At 39.0% G+C, this 27,749-nt stretch overlaps 2 protein-coding genes across 6 annotated transcripts in view; one reads left to right on the top strand and one right to left on the bottom strand.

The window, feature by feature from the left end:
- The window catches only part of IQCH (IQ motif containing H), a 66,790-nt gene extending 58,377 nt beyond the window's left edge, over positions 1 to 8,413 (bottom strand). For 3 of the 5 annotated variants that reach the window (XM_027466458.3, XM_027466459.3, XM_072043340.1), the window contains exons 1-5: positions 8,304 to 8,413; positions 7,301 to 7,423; positions 6,869 to 6,966; positions 6,416 to 6,530; positions 1,661 to 1,783 (exon numbers count right to left, since the gene is read on the bottom strand). In XM_027466458.3, coding sequence (XP_027322259.3) covers positions 1,661 to 1,783; positions 6,416 to 6,530; positions 6,869 to 6,966; positions 7,301 to 7,423; positions 8,304 to 8,360 — 516 coding nt within the window. In that variant the 5' untranslated portion in view covers positions 8,361 to 8,413. The other 2 variants (XM_072043341.1, XM_072043339.1) reach the window with 2 other exon arrangements.
- Positions 8,414 to 8,468: 55 nt separating this feature from the next.
- Positions 8,469 to 26,956, top strand: AAGAB (alpha and gamma adaptin binding protein). The gene is made up of 10 exons (XM_038185233.2): positions 8,469 to 8,601; positions 14,286 to 14,476; positions 15,103 to 15,199; positions 15,917 to 16,006; positions 18,262 to 18,345; positions 22,754 to 22,836; positions 23,362 to 23,455; positions 24,120 to 24,224; positions 24,736 to 24,785; positions 24,901 to 26,956. Exons 1-10 carry the CDS (start codon positions 8,529 to 8,531, stop codon positions 24,976 to 24,978), a joined length of 945 nt encoding a protein of 314 aa, XP_038041161.1. The 5' UTR covers positions 8,469 to 8,528; the 3' UTR covers positions 24,979 to 26,956.
- The last annotated feature ends 793 nt before the right edge of the window (positions 26,957 to 27,749 follow it).

The following is a 27,749-nucleotide window of genomic DNA, read 5'->3' as shown; positions in this document are numbered from 1 at the left end:
CTTCAGTAAAACTGCAGAATAAATTACAGATGGAAAATACCTACTTGTTTTTTCAGCCAATCTCCCTGTCATAAACAGTTTCTAAGCAACTGTAAATATGTATCAGAGAGCTTGACTAATTTACATTAAACGTTAGTAATTTAAGTCAACATTAAGAAGTTTTCTCTGATCAGTATACATTTCAGTGAGAGTGGTAAAACACATGGCTCTCTGCAGTAGTATAATATTCCTCTCTGCGAGTGTTTTAGAGTGGTTCTAAAAAGCTATTAGCCATGATGCTTTTTTCTAATTAACTCTATATCACAGGGTTAGACAAATCACCTCTTAGTCTGGGCAACAGCTTTCAAAAATCATTTTTTATAAGTGGCAGCTTACAACTGTGCCATTCACAGATTCTGTTTGTGTTGTTTAAAACCAAACACCCTAGAATCTTACAGCAATGGGCTTGCTGCATAATACTTCTATTACAAACATTACATTCTAGAAGAGCGTCCTTGTGTGAGACTATTGGGCATATTCTTTCATGTGGACAGTGCTGCGCTGAATTTGTGAACATAACTGATTTTTGTGGATGTCTGAGGCTTTTTTTTTTTAAAGCATACTTTAAAGAAAATCATCCTCATGTTTGTTTAAGAGGATCTGCAGTTCTGCAAAAGAGAAATTTGGAAGAATCAAAACTTAATGTTACACAGCTTAAACATTCTAAGGCCGGAGAGAAGAGTGGTATCAGGGGCGCTGGTCAGGATACTCCTACTAGTGTGTTGTGAGAAGTGCTCAGCCTCAGCTTTTCTAGATAATTGTTTTGTACTAAGGGAAACATCTTGGCCAGGGATAAAAGGAAAGCTGTGATTCAGAATACCTTGTAGGTGGACAGCAAATACGCTTAGGATCTATAAGATATTGAAAAATCTCCACATGCAACAGAATGATCTAAATCTGTCCCTCACATTCCAAAGCAAGTCTTCCAGGTATGGGAATAAGAAGCAGAATAGGACATTCTCTCCTAACCCTTGTCAGAAAAATAAGATGCAAACAACACCTAAATTCATGCATTCAGTCTAGGATTCTGATTCTCATTTAGTATAACCCCTATTTTTCTGCTGCAGTGACACTGATTTCTGCTGTGATAGCCCTATGGTAAGATTGCTTCTTTAAAAAAAAAAAAAAAGTCAATTAAAAACCGCATCAAAGCAACGTACAAGCATTTTTCACTCATTCATAACAATCCTATTGACATTTGAAAATTGAAGGCGTTCACGTCTCTTAAAGAAACAGCCATGCAACAAACAACTGAAAGCCCATTCTTATTAACAAAACCCCTTTTACGTCTTCCTTGATCTTTGTGTCACGTTCTGAACTCCACAAGCTCCAATTTATCTTCAGGCCCTGAGTCTACTGAGATTACTCACCACACACATTCCCATGTATGCTTATACTTTTGCTGTACTGGACTGTTGCTACCTAAACCTGTTACATTCCATGTTTGATTTCCCTTTGTCACTCAGAATGTTTTGATTGTTAGATAGAAATATCAAAAAATGGAAAATTATGAGGTACTTTCACTTACAATATTTTTTTTTATTAGTTAGGTCTGACAAGTATCAACTTTAATAATGAACAGTCAATATATATAAACCCATAATACATAAAAGTTACTTACAGGAACAGGTCTTTTCTTAGTTATAAGTGGCAGCCTGATCTCATAGTTCTGTGGTTTTAAAACAGCTTTCTTGTTGATGTTCTCTGGGTCAAGCATAATTTTCATATCCATTTCCAGCTGGTGCTGAAACATAATGTACACAGTCTTAAAATAATTGCACTAGGCCAGAAGTATTTATAAACAGGAATTGACTAACATGTCCAGAAATTTGCAATAGGATGATTAAAAAATCATGTTATCTCACTGTCCACACAGAACTGGGCAAACAATGAAAAAGTGGTTTTGATTAGACAAACGACTTAGCAAGGCATAAAATTAACATTCCTATGCATGCTTCTACCAAAATTTGTTCAATCAATTAATTTCACTATAAGTACTGAAAGTTCCAGTTTTGCACGTCTTTGAGTTAAATTTTAAGTGGAAAGGACAATCAAGCTTGACTAATTTGATTAACATAGGCCATTTGTTGATTCGATTTACCTTTGCTATAAAACAAATGTTTCGATACATACAAATTAGGAAACATGGACAAAACAAACAATATTTAAAGAAATCCCAACTCATTATTACGAATGTTAATACAATTTATCCTGTTGGAAAGAGTTAATACAGCCACATTTTAAAAACATAGCTGTTCATATAAAAATATTCTATTATGGTGCTATTGTTTTACTTATTTTTATTTATTTTTCCTGAATGTTGTCTCAGGTAAGTCTCAGATCAGCTTTTTAACAGAGTTTGCATCTCTGCTTTATAAAAACTATTTTGCAAACTATTCAAGACCGTGTAAAGTACGTCTAACCATAAACACGGACTCAGACATATTCAACACACAGTTCTAATCTAAAGCACTTACTTATTGTAAAGAAGCCAGAAGCAGCTTTTTCTATCATAAAAGTATCTTAAGGTGAAAACCTTTCAGTTCATCATGCATGTGCTTTAATTTACACCTGGATCTGTATCTATTGTAGTAATTTCTCCCAATGCTTTCATTGCTAACCAGTCTCTGCACTCAACAGTGTTTTGTTTTGTTTTTTTAACCACCCAATGCCAAAGACGGAGGAATCCTCAGATGGCAGGAACTAATGGATTGCCAGACAAGTCCACAGAGCTATGGCAGTTCAGAGGAGCTAGGGGCCTGGCACTTTATGTGCCTATTTCCCACTGCATGGATATGGGAATACAAAAACCTCTCTTACCATGTGAGATCCAACTAAACATATTTATAGATGAGAGCTCTCTGCTGGTATCTCCATTGTGTAAACATAAAAAGGAATTTATGAGAATTATGTTTTTTGACAAATAAAATAGTCCATAAAAAGTGTAAGAATTGTTAGAGGTATATTTGAACTATTAAGCAATTGTATTACTTTGTGAGAGCACTAAAACTGGTTGAATTTATTTATCTGCACAATATATTTCCTTCTTTTGATAGTAATTACAAGCAGATGTATCAATGAGACGCTCATTTAGATTTGGGTTTGTAAGAACAAAAGTTATTATCCAAGCCAATTACTCTTTTACCCACATGGCTGCACAGAGACAGAAAGTTCAATTTTCACCTCATCAGTGATTTTGTGGTATTTATTTTATTACTATAACACACCACTGTACAGAAAGGAAACTGCTTGTGCTATTAAACAAGAATTGGGGGAAAATTGAGTACCTTCTCAATTAAAATAGGAGATGATTCACAATTCAGATTCCCCAGTCAGACTGACAGTGAAATGATCAGTGTTGGAGTGGCAAATTCCGCTAAGTGTAACAAGAATTGAAATGCTTAATAATAAAATATAATAATAATCTATGGCAAGTGACAATTCTACACTTGCAGGATGGTATCATCAGTCTCTTCCATCTATATTATTCAAGGTCTTACATTTAAAGTGGCCTCAACCTTCTTGATGTAGAACAAAAAAAAGGTGAGAAGAGCAGAGCAAACAGTGCATTATTACAAATATAATGCTCTACAAGAATTATTGCGCTCAACTATTAGCATGGAGTATAGAGGAATGTACAAAACAAGTTGACGTGCAGCCGTACAGCTAAGGATTCAAATCCTGTTTTATTTCTACACAGAAGTCATGTCAGAACAGAGGGCATTTAATTGCATAGCAAGCCAACAAATCAGACTCTAGGTAATTCTATTTTGCAGATGCACGTGGTGCATGGTTTCAAATGGAGTCTAATTCCTTTATGAATGAGTTACATTGTATTAATCTCTGAAACAATCTGTATTATCAGTAACTAAACCGCTTTTCATGTCTGGCTATTTGTGGTATGTGCAAATTCTAGACCCTCCAGAAACAACTTTTTGTTTACACATTTAATTCTTTTAAAAAGAACATTAACTTCTACTGTACATTCACAATGCCAGCTTTTAGTGACGAAACAAAATAAAGCTGCACAAGCGAAAGCTCGTGTGTTTCAATTATGCAGCTATTTTTTACTTTTATTTTTAAATTTGTACTGATTCACATACTGGTTATGGACAACAGTGTCCTTTCAGTCATTGCTATGTGGGGGCTTTACAACTCTTGCAAGATGCCTCTTTATGGTTCTTAAGCCTCATTAGAAGAAGGAACCCAATTACAGCACACCATGAGGATAAGAAAGGGGGACAGTGCTTTACAATTCCTCCTATGAGTCAGGTTCAAACAGCCTCATGCTGCTGCTTTTATGATTCAGAAATAGTGTACGTGTGACTAAACAATAATTTTAAGCCTATTCTGACACCTGTGGGCAAACTATTTCCCACATGACAAGTATTCTACGTGAAAATTGCATCTGTGCTCGTTTGACTCCAACCTTATTTTATCCTAACTGTTACAAATACAACTTATGCTCCATTTCTACTCTCACATGGCCTACTATGGATTGCAAAGCACAAAAATATTACTACATGAATTATTCATCGCTCTCAGAACCTCTGTGGGTTGAAAAGTTGATTCCTTCAAGCCTACATACCTGGAAATACTTTCTGAAAATGGCAAACTATTCAGTTCACAAGTATTTCTTCTGAGTGGAATGAAATTTGGAAAAACAGGAAAGTACACTTAAATACAAAAAAAATTGTTTATAGTTGCAAGTGAGGAAAAGACAGGAAGCGAGGAATTGTAGGTGAGAATTTCCCAGCTGGATTTCGCAACTATTTAATAATAAAAGCTTTTTATGTTGGCATGACGGGCATGTAGAACAGCTGGCAAAACAGCGCTGTTTGTCATTTTCTTTATAATGGGAAATTAGGGCTAGCTTGTGTGTCACTGGATATGCATTTCTAAGCAGATGCCATGGATATCAGAAATTAAAAGACAAAGAGAAAGTCAAGGCAGGACATAGGATATGTTCCACTGTAAATTAAGCTCATTCATGCACATGAAGAGTTGAAAGACCAATGATAACATAGAATTTACAGAGTAAATGACTTTTTGTTTTTCCAAAACATAAGTGTGTTAATATAGGACAGGGTTAGAGTACTGTCTACAAACTGTATCCTGCTTTCAGAACACCATTAGACACCATCGTTATCCATTCAAAATTGGGAAGGCCAGGGTACTCCATTCAACAAATTCCAATGTTCATATTCTTTGTAAATTATGAATGAAAACATTTCACAACAATAACAGTAACATTTTATACAAAGATATAAAATTTATATATAAAGATTACTGACTCTTTCAGTACAATCTCACAGAAATTCATTTTCGTAGTTCTACTGCATCATGAAATTTGTTCAAGTTAAATAAGAACTAGAGATCTCACTATCTTATTCATCATTTCAAAAATATGCAATACTTTAATACTGCTTTACAGTGAGACTTCTTTTACAAAGAAAATCAGCAATAGAAGTGTTTGGCTGCTCATTCTGGCTATACAATTTTGTGTAGCTTCTGGTAAGCCTTAGTACAACAGACGGCCTCCTCTTAAGGTTATCTTTCACCAAAGCTCCCTTGAACGTAAACCATAACAATGTAAAATTGTGAAAATGGGTATTGGAAAATATTTTATTCAATTAATTTGTTTTTAAAATGTTTGAGAAAAACAGCTTGAACTCACCAGTCAAAACTCACACCTTAGAATAAAATAAACGAAAAACCAACACTTCCAATACAACCATTTTAAGAAGGCTTTAAATGAATTTACATGGATTTCACTTACGAAAGACATTGAAACATCAGCTTTCAAGGAAAAAAACTACACTTATTACAGAGGTGACTGCCCTATATATGAAAGAAAATCTTTCCCACATTTCCCCATACCTTCTACTCAAAAACAAAAGAGAGAACTATCTTTAGTCTCAAATTATACAAACATTTATATCTGTGCTCATGCTACTCCAATATACAGTCCCATTTATTTCAAAGTCATTACTCACAGAGTCACAGTTAATCCTATGATATTTGCAGAACCAGGACCTTAAAACAGAATAAACATCTAGTTTCAGGATTCTTTAACAAGGTACTTGTGGGAGAAAAATAAGCAATGGAAGACTTGTGGGTGTACCTATGATACTACTACTGTCCTTCATAACTTAGACTTTATCCTACCGTGAAGCAGGAAGAAAGCTCCTCCTTCTCAGCTCTCTCATTCTACTGAGAATTTTTAACATATTCAGTCACCAGATGGTGTATTATGAAAAACTGAATTCATGTGGAGTCAGAACATAAGGTCATGGGATCAACTGGTAACCTACAAGATGACAGCCTACTCATTTAATGTGGTCTCTGGCAAAACAAGTAATATGTTATTTCAGACCTGTGAACCTTGAGAAATACGTAGGGCTGATTTGCTGCATGCCTGGACAGTCATGGGCTCAACAGGCACTCGTGGTAAAACAAGCTGTTTCTGAGAAGCACCATAATGAAGCCCCCTGAGTTAGAAAGAAAGAAACAGTGAGGTTTTTAAAACTTACTTTGATTTTACCTATTAAAGCCATACTGCTTCCACGTGGATGAATCTAAAATACTATATTATTATTTAAATGTGTTTAGCGAAAAATCACAGGAGTTAACTGAAGGTTGCTTTAACTTCTTAGGACTGCATTTACTTTTGTATTGCTTTTTAGCTTAAACAAAACTAAAATAGTAAATGATCAAAATAACCTCATTTAGGCCAATATTTCCATTTGCTTTATAAAATCCTGGTACCATAGTTTTTCTGTCTTGATGCATGCATTTGTCTCAGCAATAAAACTGCTGTTTCACTTACCATTTAGTGGCCTGTTTTGAATGTGCTTCGCTATTGTCGGTAGAAGAAATAGTTAACACTTGTCTGTTTATAGCATTTAAATAATTTTCAGCGTGTTTCTGTCAGAGGAAAAAAAATGTTTAGACTATTATAAAGGCATGAGCGATACTAAATTTATTTAACTCAGTTGGACTAACTAATTATTTAACTTTTTATTTAACTTCTGTTGGACTAAATCAGACTTTGGCTAAAGTTAAGAGGCCTACAATCAATGAATTCTGGCCATGAAAAAAAAAAAGGAAGCTGTTATTCTAAACCGTAATATTTGATGAATCCCATCATTTGCTGATCAGAAAGGAAACTTGCAGGATGACAAACACATGTCCCTACGTGAATTATTGACAGAAATCTCAAAGATTGAAGTGTCTTCTGGATCTGTTCCATTTTACTTACTCTCAGCCCAAGTTCAGCTCTTTCAATTGCTGTTTCCAGATCGCTGATATCCACATCTTCCACATTTCTCTTCAAGCTGATATTTTTCACTTTGTCTTTAAGCTTATGAAGGTCTTCTTGAACCTAAAAACAAACAAACAAACAAAAAAAAAAACAAGTTATGACACAAGTCATACCTATAACCCAAAGCCGTGGGATTATGTATTAGCATTTAATCCCAATTTTCACTGATTCTGCTTTGTCAAAAGTATTCCCAAACACTGCTGCCAATGCAGGGGCTTGTTCAGAGGCCTTAGTCTCTTGTGCCACGTGGATGGTTGATGCCTGCTGGACTCTGTGGACATTTTTGGGTGACTTCCATTTGAAGCTGACGAAGTCCTCAGTTTGGAAGATTATTTGAGAAGCATGGAGGAAACACAACTGAACAACAGTGCAATTCTCCACAATAGGATTTAAGCATCTTATCATTCACAGAATATTTACTAACCATGATAAAATCACTCTTTAAAACACCATTTTGTGATTTCAGTTACGAAAACAGCATCACAGAAGCACAAACTGTGAATACTCGAAGAAAACAACACCGTGGCTCACATATATTGAGAACTACAATGTGATTACAGCAAGATTAGCAACTCAAAGGTGCTCCAATGTGATTCCATCCCAAAACCCAAACCCTCACAGCGTTTCTCAGGCACACGCTGCCAAATCCAACGCAGGTTTCACCAGTGCCGAGGGGACCTCAGGAGACAACCCCAGCGGAGATGTCCCCCGAGAAGACCCCACGGAAGCTCGCAGCGAGGCGTTTATGTCACTGCGGGTGACATTGGGGTGACATTTTAGTGACAGACACAGCCTCGCAACTCAATACAGCTCTCAGGGCACAGCTTTATGAGGCACCAACTTCACCCCCCCGCCCCCCCGAGCGAGCTACCGCCTCCCCCAACTCCCCAGCCTCCCCCCCTTGGGCCGGGGGCAGCGCCTGGGCCCCTCCCGGCCCCACCTGCACCAGGGCGGCCTCCGCCCCCCTCCCCGGGCCCGGCCCCTCCGAGCCCGCCATGGCGGCTGCGGCCGCAGCCCTAGCAACGGGACGCGCGAGGCGGGCCGCACCACCCGCTCACACCGAGAGGGGGGTTTTAGAGCCAAAAAAAGCTGGTTCGGCCATTTCTCCGTGCCATTTCCCCCCTCCGTCCGTGTGGTAGCGGCCGGAAGGGGCGCGGCGGGCGCCATGGCGGCGGCGGGGCCCCTGGCGCTGGTGACCAGCTGCGCCCGCGGCTTCGCGGCCCAGGAGCTCGTCAGACGTGAGTGGGGCCCGGCCGCGACCCCGCACGGCCTAGGGAGGGAATAAATAAGATAATGAGGGGATAAATGTGTCAGTGAGGGGATAAACCGGTGTGCGGAGAAGGGTTGAGAGGCTGGTGAAGGGCCTGGGGCAGCAGGCCTGTGAGGAGAGGCTGAGGGGACACCTCACTGCTCTCTGCGTCTGCCTGAGGGGAAGGGGTGGGGAGCTGGGGTCGGCCTCTTCTCACAGGTAATTAGGGATAAGACACGAGGGAACGGCCTCAAGTTGTGCCAGGGGAGGTTTAAGTTGGAAATGAGGAGACATTTCTGCTCAGAAAGAGCCGTCAGGCACTGGGACGGGTTGCCCAGGGAGGTGGTGGAGTCCCCGTCCCTGGGGGCGTTCAGGGAAAGGTTGGATGTGGTGCTTGGGGACATGGGTTTGGTGGTGACATTGGTGGTAGGGGGGTGGTTGGACCAGGTGATCCTGGAGGGCTTTTCCAACCCTAATGACTCTGTGGCACAGTCACTGCAGGAGGGAGGAGAAATGAAACCCCACAGCCCCAGCTGTTTTGGTGTGAGCCAGCCACTGTCTCCAGTGTCTGAACCCTGCCTAGGATCACAGAATCATTAATGTCAGAAAAGATGTTCAACCCATCTGGTCCAGCTGTCCCCCTACCACCATCACCCACAAGCCACGTCCCTAAAACCTGGCCTAAACCAGAGCATCTCACAACTGAACAAATATGTTTGTACAATAGCAGATGTACATTAAAAAAATAACAGCTTGGCTAGACCCTAAGCCCCACTGTTAGCTGTTCTGGGCATCCACAGCACAAAAGCAGCCTCATATTCCTCCAGGACACTCCAGGTGGCCACTAGAGCAAGACAGGGCAGTGGAGTGACAGCAGCAGCTCAGGACTGTGGGCACAGCAACATAAAAGCAGGCCACACACAGTCCCATAGATTTCACCTTTCCAATTACAAAGTGACTGGAGAATATCTTGGACCTTCAGTGCTGGAGAACTTCCTAAAGCTCCTGCTGGGTCTGAGCGCTTGCTTAGGTTCTCTTTGATCCATTTGGCCATTTGTCAGCACAGAGAAAGGGAAAGTTAAAGCAGCCTCTCTGCAGTTGAGAAAACTGCAGATTGCGCTTACCCCATGTGGAGTGACTACATTCATACAGTGGGAAGTGGTTTTCTTGAGACCTGGTTCCCCTTTTTATGGCTTGGAAAAGGGAACGCTGGTAAGACCTAATAGTAGAGAAAACTTTGGTGGAATTTTTAGTAATTCTAAAAATCAGGGGCATTCCAGGAAGAAGTGTTCAGATCTTGGTGGTTTTGCCATTACAATTTGTTAGTACAGTCTTGCTTTTTAGGGAACTGGCATGAGCTCTTTGATGTGCACACTGAGGTACATAACTTGAACAGCTTCAGTGCAAACTTCTTTTTCTCCTGCTTTTTCAGTGATATCTTGCTTAGGAGCACGGTAAAGGGGCTTCCCCCAGGGACATAAGCACAGTAAGCTATAAAACATCTAAGAATATGTTGTTGAGGATATATGGCTATGGCTGGCTACAGTAGATTGGGTGGGCTAAAAGGTTTTGGTGGGTTGCAACAAAATGCTGGTGCAATTCTCACTGCTTGTGCCTTCACAGCATCAGTGTCACACCAGCTTAAAGGCATTACGAGATGGTGGTTTGGCTCAGTGCTGAGAGCAGGGGTCATATTAGCACCTCTGAAGCAATTCAATGGTTGATATGCAATATTTATGGTTAAATATGCTACTAAATACTGTACTGCCTGGTAAGGTCCATGGAATAGCAGTGGGATTGGGGTCTACAACATAAAACAAAGATCTTACCTCTGTGGTCACCACTGTTGCCGCTGTGTTCCTGGACTTCCCTGGTACACACTCTTTGTAGGCAGACCTGGTTTTATAAGTAGAAAGAAGCTGCTTAGAGGCTTTGCTGCTCAGAAGTATGCAAGAACTGAATTCTCCTGATGACTGCCAGAAGTTTCCATGCTAATTGCGAGGCTTTTCCCTGTTTTAATCCTTTTAAGTAGAAAATGGCTTGAGGAAGAGAATGTTATGGTACATTTGCTGGATACATTTTTATTCTTTCAAGCTTCTATGGGATACCTTGAATGCTTTATTTCATGGTATATTGTGGCAAACCCAATCTATAGAACACACAGGATAGGATTGGCCCTTATCAGATAAAGTATTAAGATACCAAATAAGTATTTTTGTTTTTACTAAAAAAAACACTGGCAGACAAATACTGTTTTACAGAACCGATGTCATCTTCCACTTCTCTTTTTGACTGTTTACCTCTCATTCCCCCCACCAGCAGAACACAGGGTGAGCACACATTGGAGGTCACTTTACTCCTCGCGTAACTTGCAGGAGCATTTTGCATGGTGTATTCCACCAGGTGGCTCTCAAGGCCCAGAATGTGAGAACTTCTTGGTGTACCTACCAGCTGAGAAGACTGGGATCACTTGGGGCACAGCAGAAAAGCAGTTGTGTTCTTGCATCTGTTCAATCTAAAAACCACTAGGAAGAGTGATCAATACTTAAATCTGCTTGGGAAAGAATATCTGAAAAAAACTGTAATGGTTCTAAAAAGATAGCCCTAACCCAGTGACCTTAAACACAAAATGGCAGAAGAGCATAAGTACCAGCTGGATGTCAGAACAGGGAAAACTGCAACAAAAGGCAAGAGATCTGCACGTGACTCTGTATTCTGCTTCTCTGAGAAGTTTTTTCTGGTCTCCTAATGGTCCTTTTAAGAAAGTAATTAATTGCTGCCCTACTCTTCCAGAATACCCAAGCCTCTGTTACAAAAAGGGGATGGATAAGTACATTTTTAGTTTTACACTGTCCTCTTCCTTGTCTTCTAAACCATTTAATTTACAAAGCCTACATGCAAGCCCATGAAATTAAAAGTCATCAAGTTTAAATGAGTAAAATGAAATGAGCAAACATTTATATAATGAGCTGAAATTCATTTCCAAAGTGTATATCAGATTTTTTTTCTGATTAAAAATGACAGATACTTGCAAGTAAGGAAGGGGCACAACTAATGAGCTTCCTGGAAAGCCCCAAGGTGGTGACTGACAGCCTGGAAGCAAAAGCATCTTCTTCAGACAGAAACGTCGAAGTCCATTGATCTGTACTGTACCAGTCACTCTAGCACTGGACTGAGGCACAGACTGACCCTGTGCCAGCTGCGGCCTTGTTCCCAAATGGTTTGGGGCTGGAGGGCGAGCAGAGTCACGAAGCAGAGTAACCTGCTGCACATTGCAGTGGAGGAAGATAGCCATCCACATCCAGCAGAGGTGCTGATCACAAAGAGCTTTTAGAAGTGGGGGACACTGAAATACGTCCTAGTGTTCAGCAGTTACTGGTGAAGTTCCAATAAAAGTTATTTCAGTAAAACAAGTGTCCAGCATTAACTGTGGAGGTATTTCAGAGAGGATCTTAAACTCTAAATCATGTTTTTAAATGACACTAAGCAATATTCTTTTGTGGCGTGAACTTTTCCAGGCGTGTTTTTAGTTCTCTTTAACACCAGTGCCTTTGGAGCCTGTTTCCAGCCTCTCTGCTCTGTGGAAAGGCAAGCTGATTAAGTCAGCCCCGTAGCCTGCCTGCTGTTGTGGTCACCGAGTGACTCAGATGGTTTTCCGAGCTCCTTGGATGGCAAACCACTGACACTTTCAATGGCTGGGAAGCTTAAAATTAAAAATGAGTAACTCGCTGGAGATAAGTTGGACAAGTCACCTCCTTCTGCCGTGTCAATTGTCTGGAAGTTTATTCCATCTCCAAATAAAGCTCAATGGAGTTTATGGAATTTATTGATAAATATTTTCTCAAATTAAACTATTCTGGCTGAATTTTTTTCCCATTAACACACAGACTGTGGGGAAGAAATTCCTGGGATTCCAAGGCAGCAAATACCATCCTTAGGCCTGGTGATATTTACCCTTGACAGCTCAGTTGGAGTTGCAGCATGCAATATTTTGTAGTCCTTTCTTGGTTGCCCCAAAGCCCCAGACTAGTGGGTCAAAGTGCCTTTTGGGGGAGAGGAGAGCACCGTTCCCAAGCAGCCCCAACTGTGGTTGCTTCCTGCCTCGAGCCATCAGGCTGTAGAGCAGTAATTTGCTACAACCCCACGTGCTGTCCCAGACACAGCGAGCTGGAATCCTTTCAAAAGTGTCCCGCAGCACTTTGAGGTCAGTGCACAACATCCAGTTTTACTGGGAGAGAAATTTCACAGGGGGCTGGCAAAATCTTTGGGCAAATAACAGGTAATCAGAGTCACAATGGGATGAAAGGCTGCTTCACATACACAAGCAGTAGCATGTGATAGGAAATGGGACGTGTCCTCATTCTTCTAGCAGTACTTTGAGACCTAAATTTGTCCATGAACTCCTTTGTAAGAATAAGATCACTTACAGAGTAGACATGAAAGTTTTTTTTTTTTATCAGCTTATGAAAGTCTTTTGCAAGTTCTCCCTTTTGTACTCTTGCTGCAGTGGGTAGCCTGAACAGATTTCCTTTCCTCATGCTGTTTATTTCCCTTTGCCCAAGTCTGACTGCTGATTTTCCAAGGTTCAATCATTCCTGTGGCCACAGAGCATCAGAAGCATGGTTGTACCCCTGAGCTGTCAAACAGAAGGAGCAACAGCTAGAAGTGACTGAGATGCTCCATTTTGCTGTTGAAATAGCAAATAGACAAGCAACAACAAAAAATCTTTCAAGATTACCAAAACATCTAACCCAAATCAGTAGTCTCATCCATATTTATGCAAACGTAAGTTTGGAAGATTATGCTGCAGGAGCGTAGAGTTCAGAGTCGAGGTTTGTGTAGGATTACCTGAGTGACGTCCCCAGCCAACTAAGGAATTGTCTCAACTCTTTTGAAATAAAAACCTTAAAATCTTTGAAAACTCACTTTTTTTAAAAAAAACTCTTCCAATACCCAGATGACTCAGTCAATTTAATGTGATTTACTTACATTACCAAATGCCCACGAGTTTGTTCACCTTGGACAAGATATCCTGCCCCTTCCAGCAAGGTGTGGATGGGACACTCCCCTGCTGGCTGTAATTCAGCTCCACCAGGTGGCTGTCATGCCATGAGCATTCTGCAAAGGCTGCCCTTCGTGTGCTGATAGCAACATTTAGCATTGCATTATCAAAGCACTGCCTTGGATTTTAATTGTTGAACTCCTACATGGAATTTAATGGGAATTACAAGTGAATTGCAGTCACTTGGTTTATTTTCTCATTAGTTACCTTGAGATTTTGGTCACAGGTAAACAGTTCTTTACATCTCAATGAACATGCAAGGTTTGTTTCTGCTGAAATGAAGCCTTTTATTCTCTCCATACATCCTGTTTACAGGTCGTGAGTTTGAGGCTAACACTTTAAAAGGAATTTCCAGGGGGGAAAAAAAAGCTTACTCTCTCAAAACCTTCTGTACCGTATTTTATTTTTGAAAGCTAGAATTCATCTAAGAGAACTAAACAGTAAGATCAAGTAAGGAATGGAGGTTTAATTTTTTTACATCTTAAATACATATTCATTTAATTATAGCAAGTAAGTATGGCTCTGTATCACCATTGTGCCAAGCTTTGCTAGTTGAATTATATTAAAAAACAGCATCAAGAAAATAATTTCTCTCATTTTCTTTTATACAGGTATCACAGGAAAAGATGACCTTACTGTGGGCGCTACTACGAGTGGAGGAGTGGATTTCTACCCCTGGACAATAGATAATAAATATTACTCTGCGGATATTCACCTCTGTGTAGTACCAAGCACATTTCTTGTTACTGCAGAAATTGCTGAATCTGTGCAAGCATTTGTGGTGTACTTTGACAGCTCCATAGTAAGATTCTTCTGCTTCATTATATTGCTTTATCTGTACGGTATAGTTGCCTTATGGTGATAACCACAATCTATGTTATGTTCATCCTGTGACCTCAATTTCTCTTAGGCTGTTGTGTTAATTATCAGTAGATCAAAGGTAAATTGTGCCTTCTAGCAACAGCAGATATTTCCTTCCCTTTTGCTGTTAGACTCCTAAATATACCTTATCCTAAAGATACCTTTAACCACTCATCAAAGTACTGTCTCAATAAACCAGAGCAATGAGTATAGTTAATCAGCTACCACAACATCCACTTCAGTGTGGAAGAGGGAATAGCTGGACATCAAACCTGAGATCTGCTTAAAATACTAGTGATCAACATTAAGTGAAAGAATTTCCTGATCTAAATTAGGGTTGCATAAATAACATTAAATAGGAAGGGGAGGTCCAAGGGTAAACCAAAAATCAAGAAGGCTGCTGTATATAAATCAACTTCTGTAGTTAGAACACAAGCATCTTAAACATACCTAACATGCAGTCTGGTATATTTCCTTATCTCATTACTGTTTTTCTAGTACTATTAACTGGTATAAAACTTGTCAAGTATTTGAGGATGTATTCCAAAGATCTTTTCTTTCCTTTAGAAATCTGGACTTGATAGTGTCTCTGAATGGCTTCCTCTGACAGAAGAGTGGCTACCAGAAGTCATGATCCTGGTCTGTAACAGGGTATCTGAAAATGGTATGATATCAGTAGAAATCCAAAACTGACTTCAAGATTTCTTAAAATATCTGGGTGAAAATGGACTTTGTATTTAAAAGCCAGGGTGTTCTTATGTCCAAGAAGAGAAATATTAAGCTAGTAGTAGTTAAAACTGAATCAGATTTTTACAAGCTTGCTTAAAATGAACTTTGCATATCCCATTCCTAGTATGCTAGTGTGCACTGCAAGGTAACTAACAAGGCAGTCCTATTACTGATGTTCATGATCCTTTCTAGTGAAGAAAGAGGATGACTTAATTGCTTAGCTCCAGTGGAAATTATATTAACTTTATTTTTTTAATAATTTGGGCATTAAATACACATGGCTACTTTGGTTCTGTATTTGCATATCCATACCTTACTGTTTGCTGCTGTGTAAGGTAACACATTTCAGGTTCAAATCCAGAGTAGTGGAAACCGTCATTCACTGTGGCACTTCACTTACATTCCTCCTTGAGCCATTTGGGTTTATAGTATTTACAAATAATTCAAAGAAGTTTAATTCTGGGGGCTTTTGGAATTAAATTTGAAGCAATTGGAAGACCCAAACCAGCTACTACTTTTTCCCCCCCCACCCACCCATACAATCCAGAACAAGCAAACAACTTAGAGGGACTAAAACATAGCTAGAAATTCAGTTGTTGGTATTAGTTTCAAATGTGTATGTTTAGAAGGCATTTTTGTTTTCCCATGTTAGGTGTTAACAGACAGAAAGCTCAGGAATGGTGCATCAAGCATGGCTTTGAACTGGTGGAACTTAGCCCCGAGGAACTGCCAGATGAAGATGGTAGGTACTTATAGTAATTTTTAGAATGAAAAATACACTAAAATATCCTCTAAACAATTGCAAGGGGCATGATTATTTCTGTGCTACATGATTACAGCATGGAATGCACCCAATTGCTAAGGCTTAGTCTCTGCTATATGCAGTCAGGAAGTAAAGGAGGAATTTTCTCCAGGACATCACATTGGTCTCCTCCAGGTTTCTTTAGTACCTACATAAAACTAATATCAGCTTCTTTTTCTGGCACTAATCCTAGGATATTGATTGATACATAAAAAGCATTTATATTCCATTTTGAAATCAGTCTCGAAACAAGCAGCAGATAGATGCATAAGGGCAGGACAATTCTTAGTCTTTCTGAAGAAGATTTAAAGCTATTGTACATACAAAGAGAAGATAGAGATTATTCAGTGACATGATTGGCTGAAAAGGGGAGATTATTGAAAAACATTTTAGAAGTGCATGCACTGTTACACAGGAAATAAACCAGTTTCAAAATCACTTGCCTAGCCATACAGTTATAACTTGAGAAAACCCGTAAAGCAAAGTCAGTACTGTGATGTTCCACTCTTGAAAAGTGACTCTGCACTTCCTGACAGCCTTATCAGAATTAGCCTTATCTCATCTCGATGATTAAGAAAGTATCTAAATTTTACCACTACAGAACCAAAAATAAGATAACCAACTCCATTTCCAGTCTAGAGTGGAATAATTCACTAACATTTGCTCCATTTCAAGTTTACCAAGTACATAGCTGTCACTAAAAATATGTTAGTCTAAAGGCCCTCTAAAACTCAAGCTCCCCTCTCCACCAAAGAGATAGATAAATTATAACTATCCCAAGTAGGTAAGAACTCCTGCCCTTTTTAAGATGCCTTTCAGTTTAACACTTCTTAATTTGGGGTGGGAGGGATGATTATAAATCTGATTTATAGAAAACAGGAAGATCAGAAATTGATACCCATTAAAGTTTTCTTCTGAAGTGCATTTAAAGGAAACATTAGTAACGTTATTTTTCTACTGAGTAAGTGTTGTAAAGAACAAGCTATGCACCATTTAAATAGCATAATCACTTTAAATAATAAGTAATGGGAATAATAACTCAAGGTATTAATCTCGGGAATATTAAGATACACATTCTCTCCTGCACTTTTTAACATGCTGGTTGGTTCACTGTGACTCATGCATGAGAGGAAATGCATTGCTCTCAGTAACATATTTACCTTGTATGCATTCAATATGAATTACAGAAGATAAAATAGATTCAGTAAACATATTGAGCCAATATCTGTTTGAAAGTTCTGACATCCTTGTTATCTCATCCCAAATGAACTGGAACTCTAACTACACTATCAGTTTTGTGTACTGAGAACAAGAGCTGAGACTCTAGATAATGACCAATACGAAACTAAACAACATTATCATGGAGGGCAGAATATTTGATCTAAGGTGTCACAGACAGCTTTAAATTCATTTTTTAAAGGCAGTTTCAATTATTACACTAGTCCCCAAGTCATCCTAGAAGAGCTGATTTTTAAGCAATCACATTTTCCTATCCAAAGGGTTTTTCTTCCCTATTGCTTTGTGAGACCTAAACAAACATGGGAAGCTGACTAAGCCAAGGAAATGGGAAAACTGACTTTATATGAAGTGGTGTCAGATCTATTCAGTAAGCAAGCTGAAGTCCAAACAATGCTTTCCCTAATCCTTGAAGTTACTGTAATTTACAGGATTACTACAACCATTAGTTAGATGTTGCAAAGATAGCTTTTGTACAATAGTTTTAATTTAACAAGCATTGCACCCTTTTCAATGGTTGTCTGAAGTTCTTTAGCTTCTGAAGCCATTCTAGAGTCTATTTATACTAGACAGCATTCTGAAAGATCTGGGGTAACAGAGGTCTTGCTTCTAACACTGACTTAATTATTTATTACTTTAAAAATTACCTGGAAGTTATTTATTAATGTAGGTCTAAAGCTAAGTATTTAAAAGCTCCACTCAAAATATAGATTTCTTTATAAAAAATAGAGAGCTCACAGTTCATAACACCCAGAAGTCTAGACCCAGAGGTGTGGCATTAATCTAGATTTCTTTGGCCTTTCATGAAGCAAAGGCAAGAAATCTGTCTTTGCTAACAGAAGTCCTTTATATCCCTTGGTGTAAGATAGGACAGGTACTCAGTCACACATCATGTTACTTTGAAGCATGTACTGGAGTTTGGTCTAATTATGAGGAATGAAACATCTTATTTTTTTTAGATGACTTTCCGGAGTCCACAGGAGTCAAACGAATTGTGCAAGCCTTGAATGCCAATGTGTGGTCAAACGTAGTCATGAAGACTGGTATGTAATACGGATTCCCACTGTGTGAATTCTGAAGAACGTGAAGCCTGGAGGCTTTTAGCAAAACTTTAAGTTTAGCAGCTGCAGTGCTACTGCAAATGCAGACAGCTACAGCACTCCAACCTTTTACATGGAAGTAGGCCTTCCAGGTATCACTTGTTGTCTCTTAATACACAGAGACTTAGAGGCAATGGGTGAAATTTAATCCCATTTCAGTATTTGTTCCTCTATACTTTAACTTGCTCTCAAATGTCTATTGAAGCTTGTAATACATTAAGTGCACTGCAAGAAGGACTGACTTCCCAGTAGAAATCCCACTTAAGTAAACGGAAACTGCAGAACTTTTTGGAAATAGTACAAAAACCACACAGCCCAGTTTCCTGCAGGTAATTGATTATCAGATGGAGATACAGTTTTGGAAAAATCACTTCACGATTAGACAGTAGAAGAGGAAATGTGTGGCTAGCCCAGAGTTACTACTAGTGTAAATACTTCTGTTTTCTTGAAAGCCTTTAAATACCTTTTTAATTACACAAGTTGTTGCAGGAAATGTAGGAAGATGAAATTTGTGTGTGGTGTTTGCCCTTATATTTCTTGTTTCAGAGTCATCCCAGTATCAACCTTCTGATGTCTGCCTGCTCCCTGATGTACAATTTTCCACTGTTGTGGCTTTTTCCTTCCTACATCTTCTTACTGTGTAATGATTTCAAGTGCTGAGAGGTTTTTGTTCTTGTAACTGCAAGATGGTTATTGGGGATTCATTGTAACAAGGATGAGAACTCCTAAACTTTTTTTTAAGGTTGCCTTTTCAGTATTTCTCACACCACATCAGAATGAGGCTAAGATTGGTTCTAATTTACCATAACCGTCGTAAAGAAGCAGGTAGCTATTTGAGATGGCATGAAGTTAATCTTGCTAGTACAAAAATGGTTTTCTTAACATTTGACAGATGTCACATTACAGAAGAACAGAACTTAGTCACATATTCAGTTCTTCATGGGGGGAAATTCCTATGCATCGTTAGCATATCATGTAAAGGTCAAACTCCTTGAAAATCCAGATTTTTTTTTTATCTCCATGGTACAGAAACCACACAGTGTTGATATATGTTACTACAAACCCCTCAGGAGGTGAGCTATATTTGGACGTTGTTGCAACCTGACTGTGCTTTCAAAGGGAAGTGGTTGAGCTCATTTTACCTAAAATAGAACTTTTTACAACCTGTAGCATATCTTTTGTTTTCAGCTTCCTCCTGATCCTGGAAACTAGCCACTGTGTAAATAAAACCTTAGCTTTTCTGCTGAGTTACCTCTAACTGCTGACCGTTTAGAAGTTACACAGTCACACTTCATGTGAAAGATTTTTCATACAGAATATACGATGTTTGAGTAGCAGAAAAGGTTTATAGCACTGTTAAGTGTAGCCATCCAAAAAGCCAATATTACAGCATTGTCTTACTTCAGCTAAGTGTTTGTATGAGAATTTAGATTAATGGACAGAATAAGAATGATTTTTTTAAACTATGAGCATTAAAAACATGTTAAAGTGTGTTATCCTAAACTCAAGTGCAATTCTTCTGAAGTTTTCAAATACTGTATACCTATTAAGAGAAACTTGGTATTTTGATTTTTTTCTCTATCCATTACATATATACTGATCCATAAGTATTAAATATAACATAATTGAATTGTAAACAATTCTATATCATGTAATAGTACATAGTTTATGTGTAAATAAAGCAGTTATTGCCTCCACTAAAAGGAAAACCAGCAGTCTTACCTGAGAAGACATAGAGAACAATCCCCTTTCCGGTTGGCATAAAGCTTTTTGTTCTCCAGATCTTGAAGGTCTCTGCAGTCTGAGAATCAGGTGATTTTCTTCCCTTTCTGTGAAAGAACATCAATAGCTCTTCAGTTAACAACCCTCCTATCCCCAACTGCTTGTAACACCACTGTTGTTCATAGTTGTCCCAACAAGAATGAACCTCGCTGACCTATGTGGCAGTAAGAGAAACAACTTACTGCCCTCTGGAAGAGGCTGCTTGCCTACTTTCCTGCTTAAATATGTGCTTCAGTGATCCCAGCTGAAGCTGGTCACCTAGGGCGGGACCGCTCATTAGCCTGGCTCCCTTTACAAAGAATTAGCCCAATTTATTGGGACTATTTAAACTTAATTGTTTAAACAAATTTTGAATTCCAACTACTTAGTTCCATTTCTGTATGAATGTCACGTCAGCTGCAGACAGACTATGGCAGAGTAGTAGATAAAGACGGTAGAGAACATTTTGCTACAAAACAAGCATATATGAATTACTAAGCTGTGCTGACAGCAGCAACTGATGGCACCTGTGAAACCCTATAGTCTGCATCATAATGGAGCCATCGGCTATTACAATAATTTGAATGAGATAATTTTTGGCTTTGATTCTGTAAGAACACTGTGTAAGACATCACCCACTTCCTGAATTGCACCCAGAAGTTGAAATAACTTTTACATCCAATAAAAAGAGTTTATAGGAAGGTTTTTTTTCAAGGGTGTGACTGGAAGCAAGTGTTGTGTCTGCCACCTCCCTAACCACGGATCGAGAAACAAATAGCTGCTTTTCAGAGATCCCGGCTGTACGTTCTAGTACTTTCTAATTAGGACAACATTTTCTAATTACACAGGCTGAGGCTATGTGTATGTGCTGGTGGGGATGGAGACACTGCCATGTTTCTGTACAGGATGAACTCAAATTGCAGATACAAAAGAGGTACATGATTAGGTCACTTAATCCACCCCTCTGCCAGTGTGGGAATGTTCTCTCTCAAGTACATTCTGGACTGCAATGTCCAATCTGCCTTCAGATGACTCAGAAATTGGCTAAACACTGATCCTTACTTTTTCCCTAAAGACAACGCTTTGCTCAGCTTGCTGAAACTTCGGGAAGCTACTTTGTTTTGGGTTGCAGGTCCCAATCTGTATCACTCAATTGCCTGTTAATATCTCTGGCAGACTTCAGGGCTTTCAGATTTCTTGCAACTGAACATTTTTGAGGCGATTCATTCGGCTAGACTGATTCACTTCTTCCCAAACCTTTGGCAAGTGATCTGTAAAAGCAGAAAAACTGTATAGAACAGAGCCAATTGAAACAAATACCTGCCCGGGGGGGGCATAAGGGGGGACAAGAGGACTGGCACAGGACTCACGTTAGCCTAAGAACACAGTGGAGATTATTAAACAGGAAATGAAGTCTTAGTAATTCTCCAACTGAGACATGTTTACATGTTTTCTAGATAGCTGATGGTTTTAGTTACACATTCAGCTCTGCAAAATTTTGTATAAATGGCAAGTAAATTTGGAGCGTGTATAAGAATTACATCATCTCAGCATTTGAATCTAGAGCTTAGTCATTATTGTAATATTAATGTAGACCACATTTCTTTAAAGAAAGTAATATTAATCTTTCTTCTGGCATAAGTTGCTGTTTCCTAGCTATTCGTAGTACAATAACTTAATGTTATTTCTTTTTTAGTTGACTAAAATACTCATATTTTCAGAAAACTCTCCTGAGTCTCCTATGTAACTACAAATATTTACTATTCAAAGCAGAGCCAGCAGAAAACATGGCTTAGCAAAAATCCCAATACTACCTATTGCACGTACATTTTTGTTTATAAACAAAGTTTTAAAAATACAGTTAGCTTAATTTAAAAATACTGTGCCATATCTATCAGATGAAAAAGGTGATTGTTTTGTTTCAGGTTTCAATTTACTTTTTTTTTGAAGTTGGGTTATAAAATACCATTGAAAAACACGGTAGGTTAATGACTATGGAAAGCCCAAATGAACTCCACAAATTCTGTATTAGATATTTAAAAATTGCCTTTGCCATTGCTGTAGTGCCCTCCTATTTAGATGATACATGTATAAGCAAAAGCCCTTGATGCATTTCCTGCGTTTAACCACAAACTCAGTGCTGCTTCCCATGGGCAGTGAAACCTGGTCCGCTGAGTATCAGTAACAGCAAATGCTCCAGCTGTCTTTTGAAAACTGCCTTGTTTGGAATCAGAAGACATTTGGCAGACCAAATCCTACCAGGGCAGTGATTTCAAATAAAAAGAAAAGAGTGCATCCACATCTCTTGTGGCTTACGTACCTGTTTCCAACTTGGTATTACTTAGCAGTGAATTTGTTAATATAATTACCAAAAAAAAAAACAACCCACAAACAAAACTTAGAGAATATGAAAAGTTCCTGCTTAAAATATATTTTTAAGTGTACTGATACAGCTTTATAGGGTATTCTGTGTGTGGATTATGGGGGTGGGGGTGTGTCTTTCCGAAAGTAATCTCTACCCCCTGGTCAGTTGCAGCTCTTTGCAGTAGTACTGCATCTTCTGTCAAACTAACAGCTGTTTTGTTTCCAGACAGGACCCAGGGTTTTGGCCTTCTCAGTACATTAGCAGGGGCGAACTGTAGCATTGGATCAGAGGAGAACCAAGATACAGAAGTAAACAGTAATTCCTATTTCTTGTTCTTTGCTCTTTCCTGTTGTTGCACTGGGAGTAGTGGTGGCGGCTTTCATTTTTTTACTCCTTACTCAAGGGATACTGCACAGCCTATCAGAATTTATTTTAAATTTGCTTTCTGAAGTCTGAAAAACTCTCTGCATTTTTTTAAAAGCCTTCCTGAAACAGTTGTTCGTGGTAGCTGTCATCTCGTGGCTGTGAGCTCGCTGTCTTTCAGAACGAGATGCTGTTTCTCATTAATATCCAGGAGCAGTATTTTGTGCAAAACAAAAACTATCACTTGAAGGTTTTGTTTAAAAAAGTAAGCAAACCTGTCATAGAAAAGCTTCATGTAGTAGCTATGTACAGTGTTGCAAAGGTGTGGCTTTTCATGATACACAGCGTACAGTAGGTAGCAGTTTATGATAAAGAGTAAGATTTTGACGTTAAAAAAGGAAGCACTTGATGTGCTGATGATGCTTTTTAGGGTACAGTAGTTCCTGTAATATCTATTTGTTTCCCGACAGTCCAATCCCTCGGCAGCAGACAGAGAAGAGTCCCATTTAGACAACAGAGAAGATGCAGCTAGCACAAACAACTTACAGATTGACAACCACGTAGGTAAGCTCTTTTTCTGCTTGGCAGATGTGTTGGAGCAGGCACCCCTGGCTGGAATGCTCCCAGAAAGCTCCTGGCTTGCTCTCAATTAAAAATATGGCAAAAATGCCAGCGCCAGTAGAGGCTAATTGGCATTAAGGTGTTCTCAGAGAGAAAATGGGCCCAACTTTAGAAAGGATAGGGCCCGTGAAACTAAGGTCTGCCAGCAGTACCACTGATTGGAGACATTCAGATCTGAATTTGTGAAATTTCCCGATGAGGGTATTCTTTCTATTCAGAAACATCTTTATAAGAATAAATGTTTAAGCTTGGAGAGAAAAATAATTACAATTTGACACCCTACAGCCTCATTCAGCAGGAAGCACGCTCTACATGGGTCCATCCTAAATGGATCATTTTATATTAAAGCAAGAAACCTTAAATACTGGCTGAATTCAAAAACGTTACTGCAATATAACATACCCAAATTAGTTACCACTGCAGTGGTGCCATAAGTTGTCTTTCTGAACAATCAGTAAATTAAATGTTTCTTTCCCTCTGGGGGGTCAGAGAGGGGGTACGAATGAGCTATGCAGATGGTATAGTACTGTTTTTATCAGATTGCTTTTATGCCTACTGACAAAACAGAATAATTTACCTAGAACAAACCTATGTGCATTTATTTTAGATGCCATGTTAGATACGGACATTCAAGAGCTAGCCAACCTAACCACGAGAGAAGGTGACCTGGAGAACTTTGAAAGGTTATTTTCAAAGTTGAAAGAAATGAAAGGTACGTACTGGGGAGAGTTACCAGCTTGCCTATTTTAATCAGTCGAAGGCATGAAAGCCAGTGTGTGAGGTGGGGAGGTTGTACAAATCCTTATTCTGCTGCCTGAGGTATTGTACAGGTAGCTGATCTTTTCATTATTTTGTCCATCATCTTAATAATGCTTTTGAAAATTGATATTGCTCAGCTGACTGCTATCACACAGTTCTAGTCCAACATGAATTAACATTACACAGTTTTCTATCCAAGAAACTGTAGCAGAACCTTTATTCTAGCTCTACAACTGTGTGCCAGTCTTGCAGTTCAAAGGTACAAACATTTGAGATGAAATCCGGTGTGCTCAGAAGCATTGGCTTTCTGGTCTTTGCAAGTTGCAATAGCACCTACTAAATACGCTTCCTTTTATATAATCTTAAAGAAATTTCTTTGTAGTCCCCTAAAAATAACTGCTGTAGGCATTTCTCTGACTGCTTGCTCCTGAGCGTGAGAGCCTAAGTCATGTTCTTTTCCACAGAAAAAGCTGCAACATTGCCACATGAACAAAGAAAACTACACGCGGAAAAGGTGAGACTTTGAAATTCACACTGAAATTATTAAAAATGCAGTTATCCTTTCTGAGCTCTGAACTGCTAAACCTTCAGTCACTTGAGGGGAATTTTTCCCATTTTTTCTTTGTTAGGTGGCCAAAGCATTCTGGATGGCAATTGGAGGAGACAGAGATGAAATCGAAGGTCTCTCCTCAGACGAAGAAAACTAAGTTCTTCTGTAGCCGTAAGCGACAGAGCGATCCTAAAAGAGTGATCTTTTCCTGCAATGAGTGTTTATTGCAAATAGCCCCATTTAGCTGTAATTGCTCTCTCTTTGGTTAAGGGATTCTCCGTAATCATTGTATTAAGTAACACATTCCACAACACCTAATGGTTAGAGTGGTTTTGTCTGAGCATTCATTCTCTCTCTGAGAGTTTTAGAAGACAACGGATGGAGTTAGAGGAAATAATAAGTTAGTTTACATTTTTCAAATTAACATTTTTATTGTTTCCTCTTTTGAGTTTAAATAAACAAATTTACAACCAGTTATCTTTCTACATATGGCTAGTGGTTGTTAAATGAGTGCTTCATTCTAAATTCAACATTTTAGATGTAGGCCTGTTTGATGTTTTTATGTAGCTTTATAGCTGACTTACTAGTTAAAACAAACCAGATTTATATGAGCCATGAAGAGAAAGTTGGTGAATTGTGCCCTATTGTGAGCTGCTATGCCAAGTCTGCGAGGTTAATCCTGCTGAGTGCCAAAGCTATTAGAAATGGCCCATAGGCTTTGAATTCTATTTGCGTTTGTAAGTATGTGGTCCTTCCGTGAAAACTCAGGTGTCGTGCCACGCTCCCTGGGTTTCCACTAGAAACTAAATTTGAGATTAAATGCAAGACAGATTTTTGCTGTTGTTCCAGGGGTGAAGTTCCCTGCCCAAACCTTCTGCAATGCTTGGCCTCCAAGGCCTGGGAGAACGCGCAGACCTCCTGCTGGTGAATTCTAGCCTAAATATCTAAAGAGAGAAGCTGTGATTTCAAACACCCCACACTGGCACCTAGTGCATTTATTGTAGACTTGTGCACCTGTATACTAATTAGAAGGTGCCAGAGTGCAAGTCTCAAATTGTTGCTTGATGTTATCAAGGACTAGAAAAATTCCTTCTTCCTCAGAATCTGTAATATTGCCATGTTCTACACGGTCACATAGTGAGACTTACTGGAGAATGTAAACAAATGTGGCTCTAGGAAAACAAGAAGGAAGGCAAAGGTTGGTGAGGAAGAGAGAAGAGAAAAGGCAGGTGCCACATCTCCTTTTCTACTACAGTCAGCTGTCAGACACAGCCAGCAGATCAATGGAAGGAGGCAGCCAGCAGATTCCCTGCTGAAGAACCAGACTAGTCAGATGTACCACATGAAATGGCAGGTATTTCCCCAAGAACATTTCCTTATCAATCGGAAAATAGGCAGTGTTCAGCAATTTTATTTTGAAATTTTGAAATTAGCTTTTCCAGAGTCTCTTTTTTCATGTTAGTAAATTTAGTGAGTCTTGAACCAGTGGCTTTCCATAAATTATTTGACAGATTTAAATTCTGAAAGCACTTTCACAGTGGTTCTTGACATTCGCTGCCTGTTCTTTTAAGATTAAGCAAAGCGAAAATAATAGGATCCTTGGAATGCTGTAAATCATGTCCTGGGTAAAATCTGAAGTATTTTCAATGCTAAGGAATAGAAAAAATGCCTTCCTAGTAGCCTCAAAAGCTGTACACAGACTGAGCCACAGTAAAACACATGTTTTTAAGAAGAAATGTTCCTTTTACAGGGATATGCATAGGCGTTCAAGGAACCACACCTGCCCGCACCACCTCTTCCCATCTACCAGGCCTTGCCCTGACTTTGCCATCTCCTCCCATTTGCTCCTGGTTTGTTTGTTTGTTTTTTCCCCAATGCAGAGAGCTGTAATAAAGAACTAAAGGTGGTTCCTTCCAAGTAGGGAACAGTTTTGTTTGCTTCTTGGTAGCTGAAGTTTTTTTTTTCCTTTCTAAATAGCTGTTGTGCAATACAGATAAGTGGCAAAAGTGCAGAGTAAATTAATTGAACACAGTGAAGAACATAATACACTTGAATACTTCATAAAATTCAATTTTTTATACATGTGATATAACTGTGATAGTTTATTTACATTGAATAAAATGATAAAAACTAAATTTTAAATTCTTTCCTGCCTGTTTACAATGTACAAGCAGATATTCCCACAAATGATGCCTTATTCCAGGGTCAGAGTTACCAGTCTGGACACACTCAGCCTGCTACAAATAGGAGTGATCATGATGAGAACAAGTATTTGAAAGCACAGAGCACGTGGTGACAGCACAAGCAAGCTTGATTTAATCAGAAGTACTCTGGTATAGTAGGAGGTAGGTCTGATAGCCACCATCCCCTAGGGAAGGCATCCTTATTGCTTCTAAGATTGGCAAAACATTTGTACAGATAGTATTTTAATGCAGATCTAACATGCTATGAACTCTTTGAAATGTTGTTGTAAATGTCTGTCTTGTTAGTAGATTCTGTGCTTTAAAAAAGCACTATTTATTCATCAAGGTAGGAGGTGTGGCTGAGAGGTGCTGGGAACTAGTTTTAACGATCCGTAAAGATTATTGTGTTGTAATTTTAAAGTTTACTTTGCTGGTGACTTAGGTTTTTCTTTCTGGAGAAGCTTTGCTTCTGGCTACAGACTTTCTTTACAAAATAGTTATTACAGAAATGAATAAAAGGGGCATTAGTAGAAATGCAAACCTGAAAGTTTTTGCGTCTTAGTTTCTCTTTGTATGCCGTAGCATTGTTTAGCAATAGCAGAGTAATTCCTGTCTTGGTTTTACATCCCTGGAACAGTTTTGAAGCTGACTTTCCCGGGTGTTGGTACTCCACTGCTGAGCAAGGCTCTGCAACAGCTCTGTGGTCCTGTCACGTGCCACAGTTGAGGTAATGCACTGTGGCTAG

Source organism: Anas platyrhynchos, chromosome 11, assembly GCF_047663525.1.
Source record: "Anas platyrhynchos isolate ZD024472 breed Pekin duck chromosome 11, IASCAAS_PekinDuck_T2T, whole genome shotgun sequence".
Lineage (NCBI taxonomy): Eukaryota > Metazoa > Chordata > Aves > Anseriformes > Anatidae > Anas > Anas platyrhynchos.
This window is presented reverse-complemented; position numbering and strand designations above follow the sequence as displayed.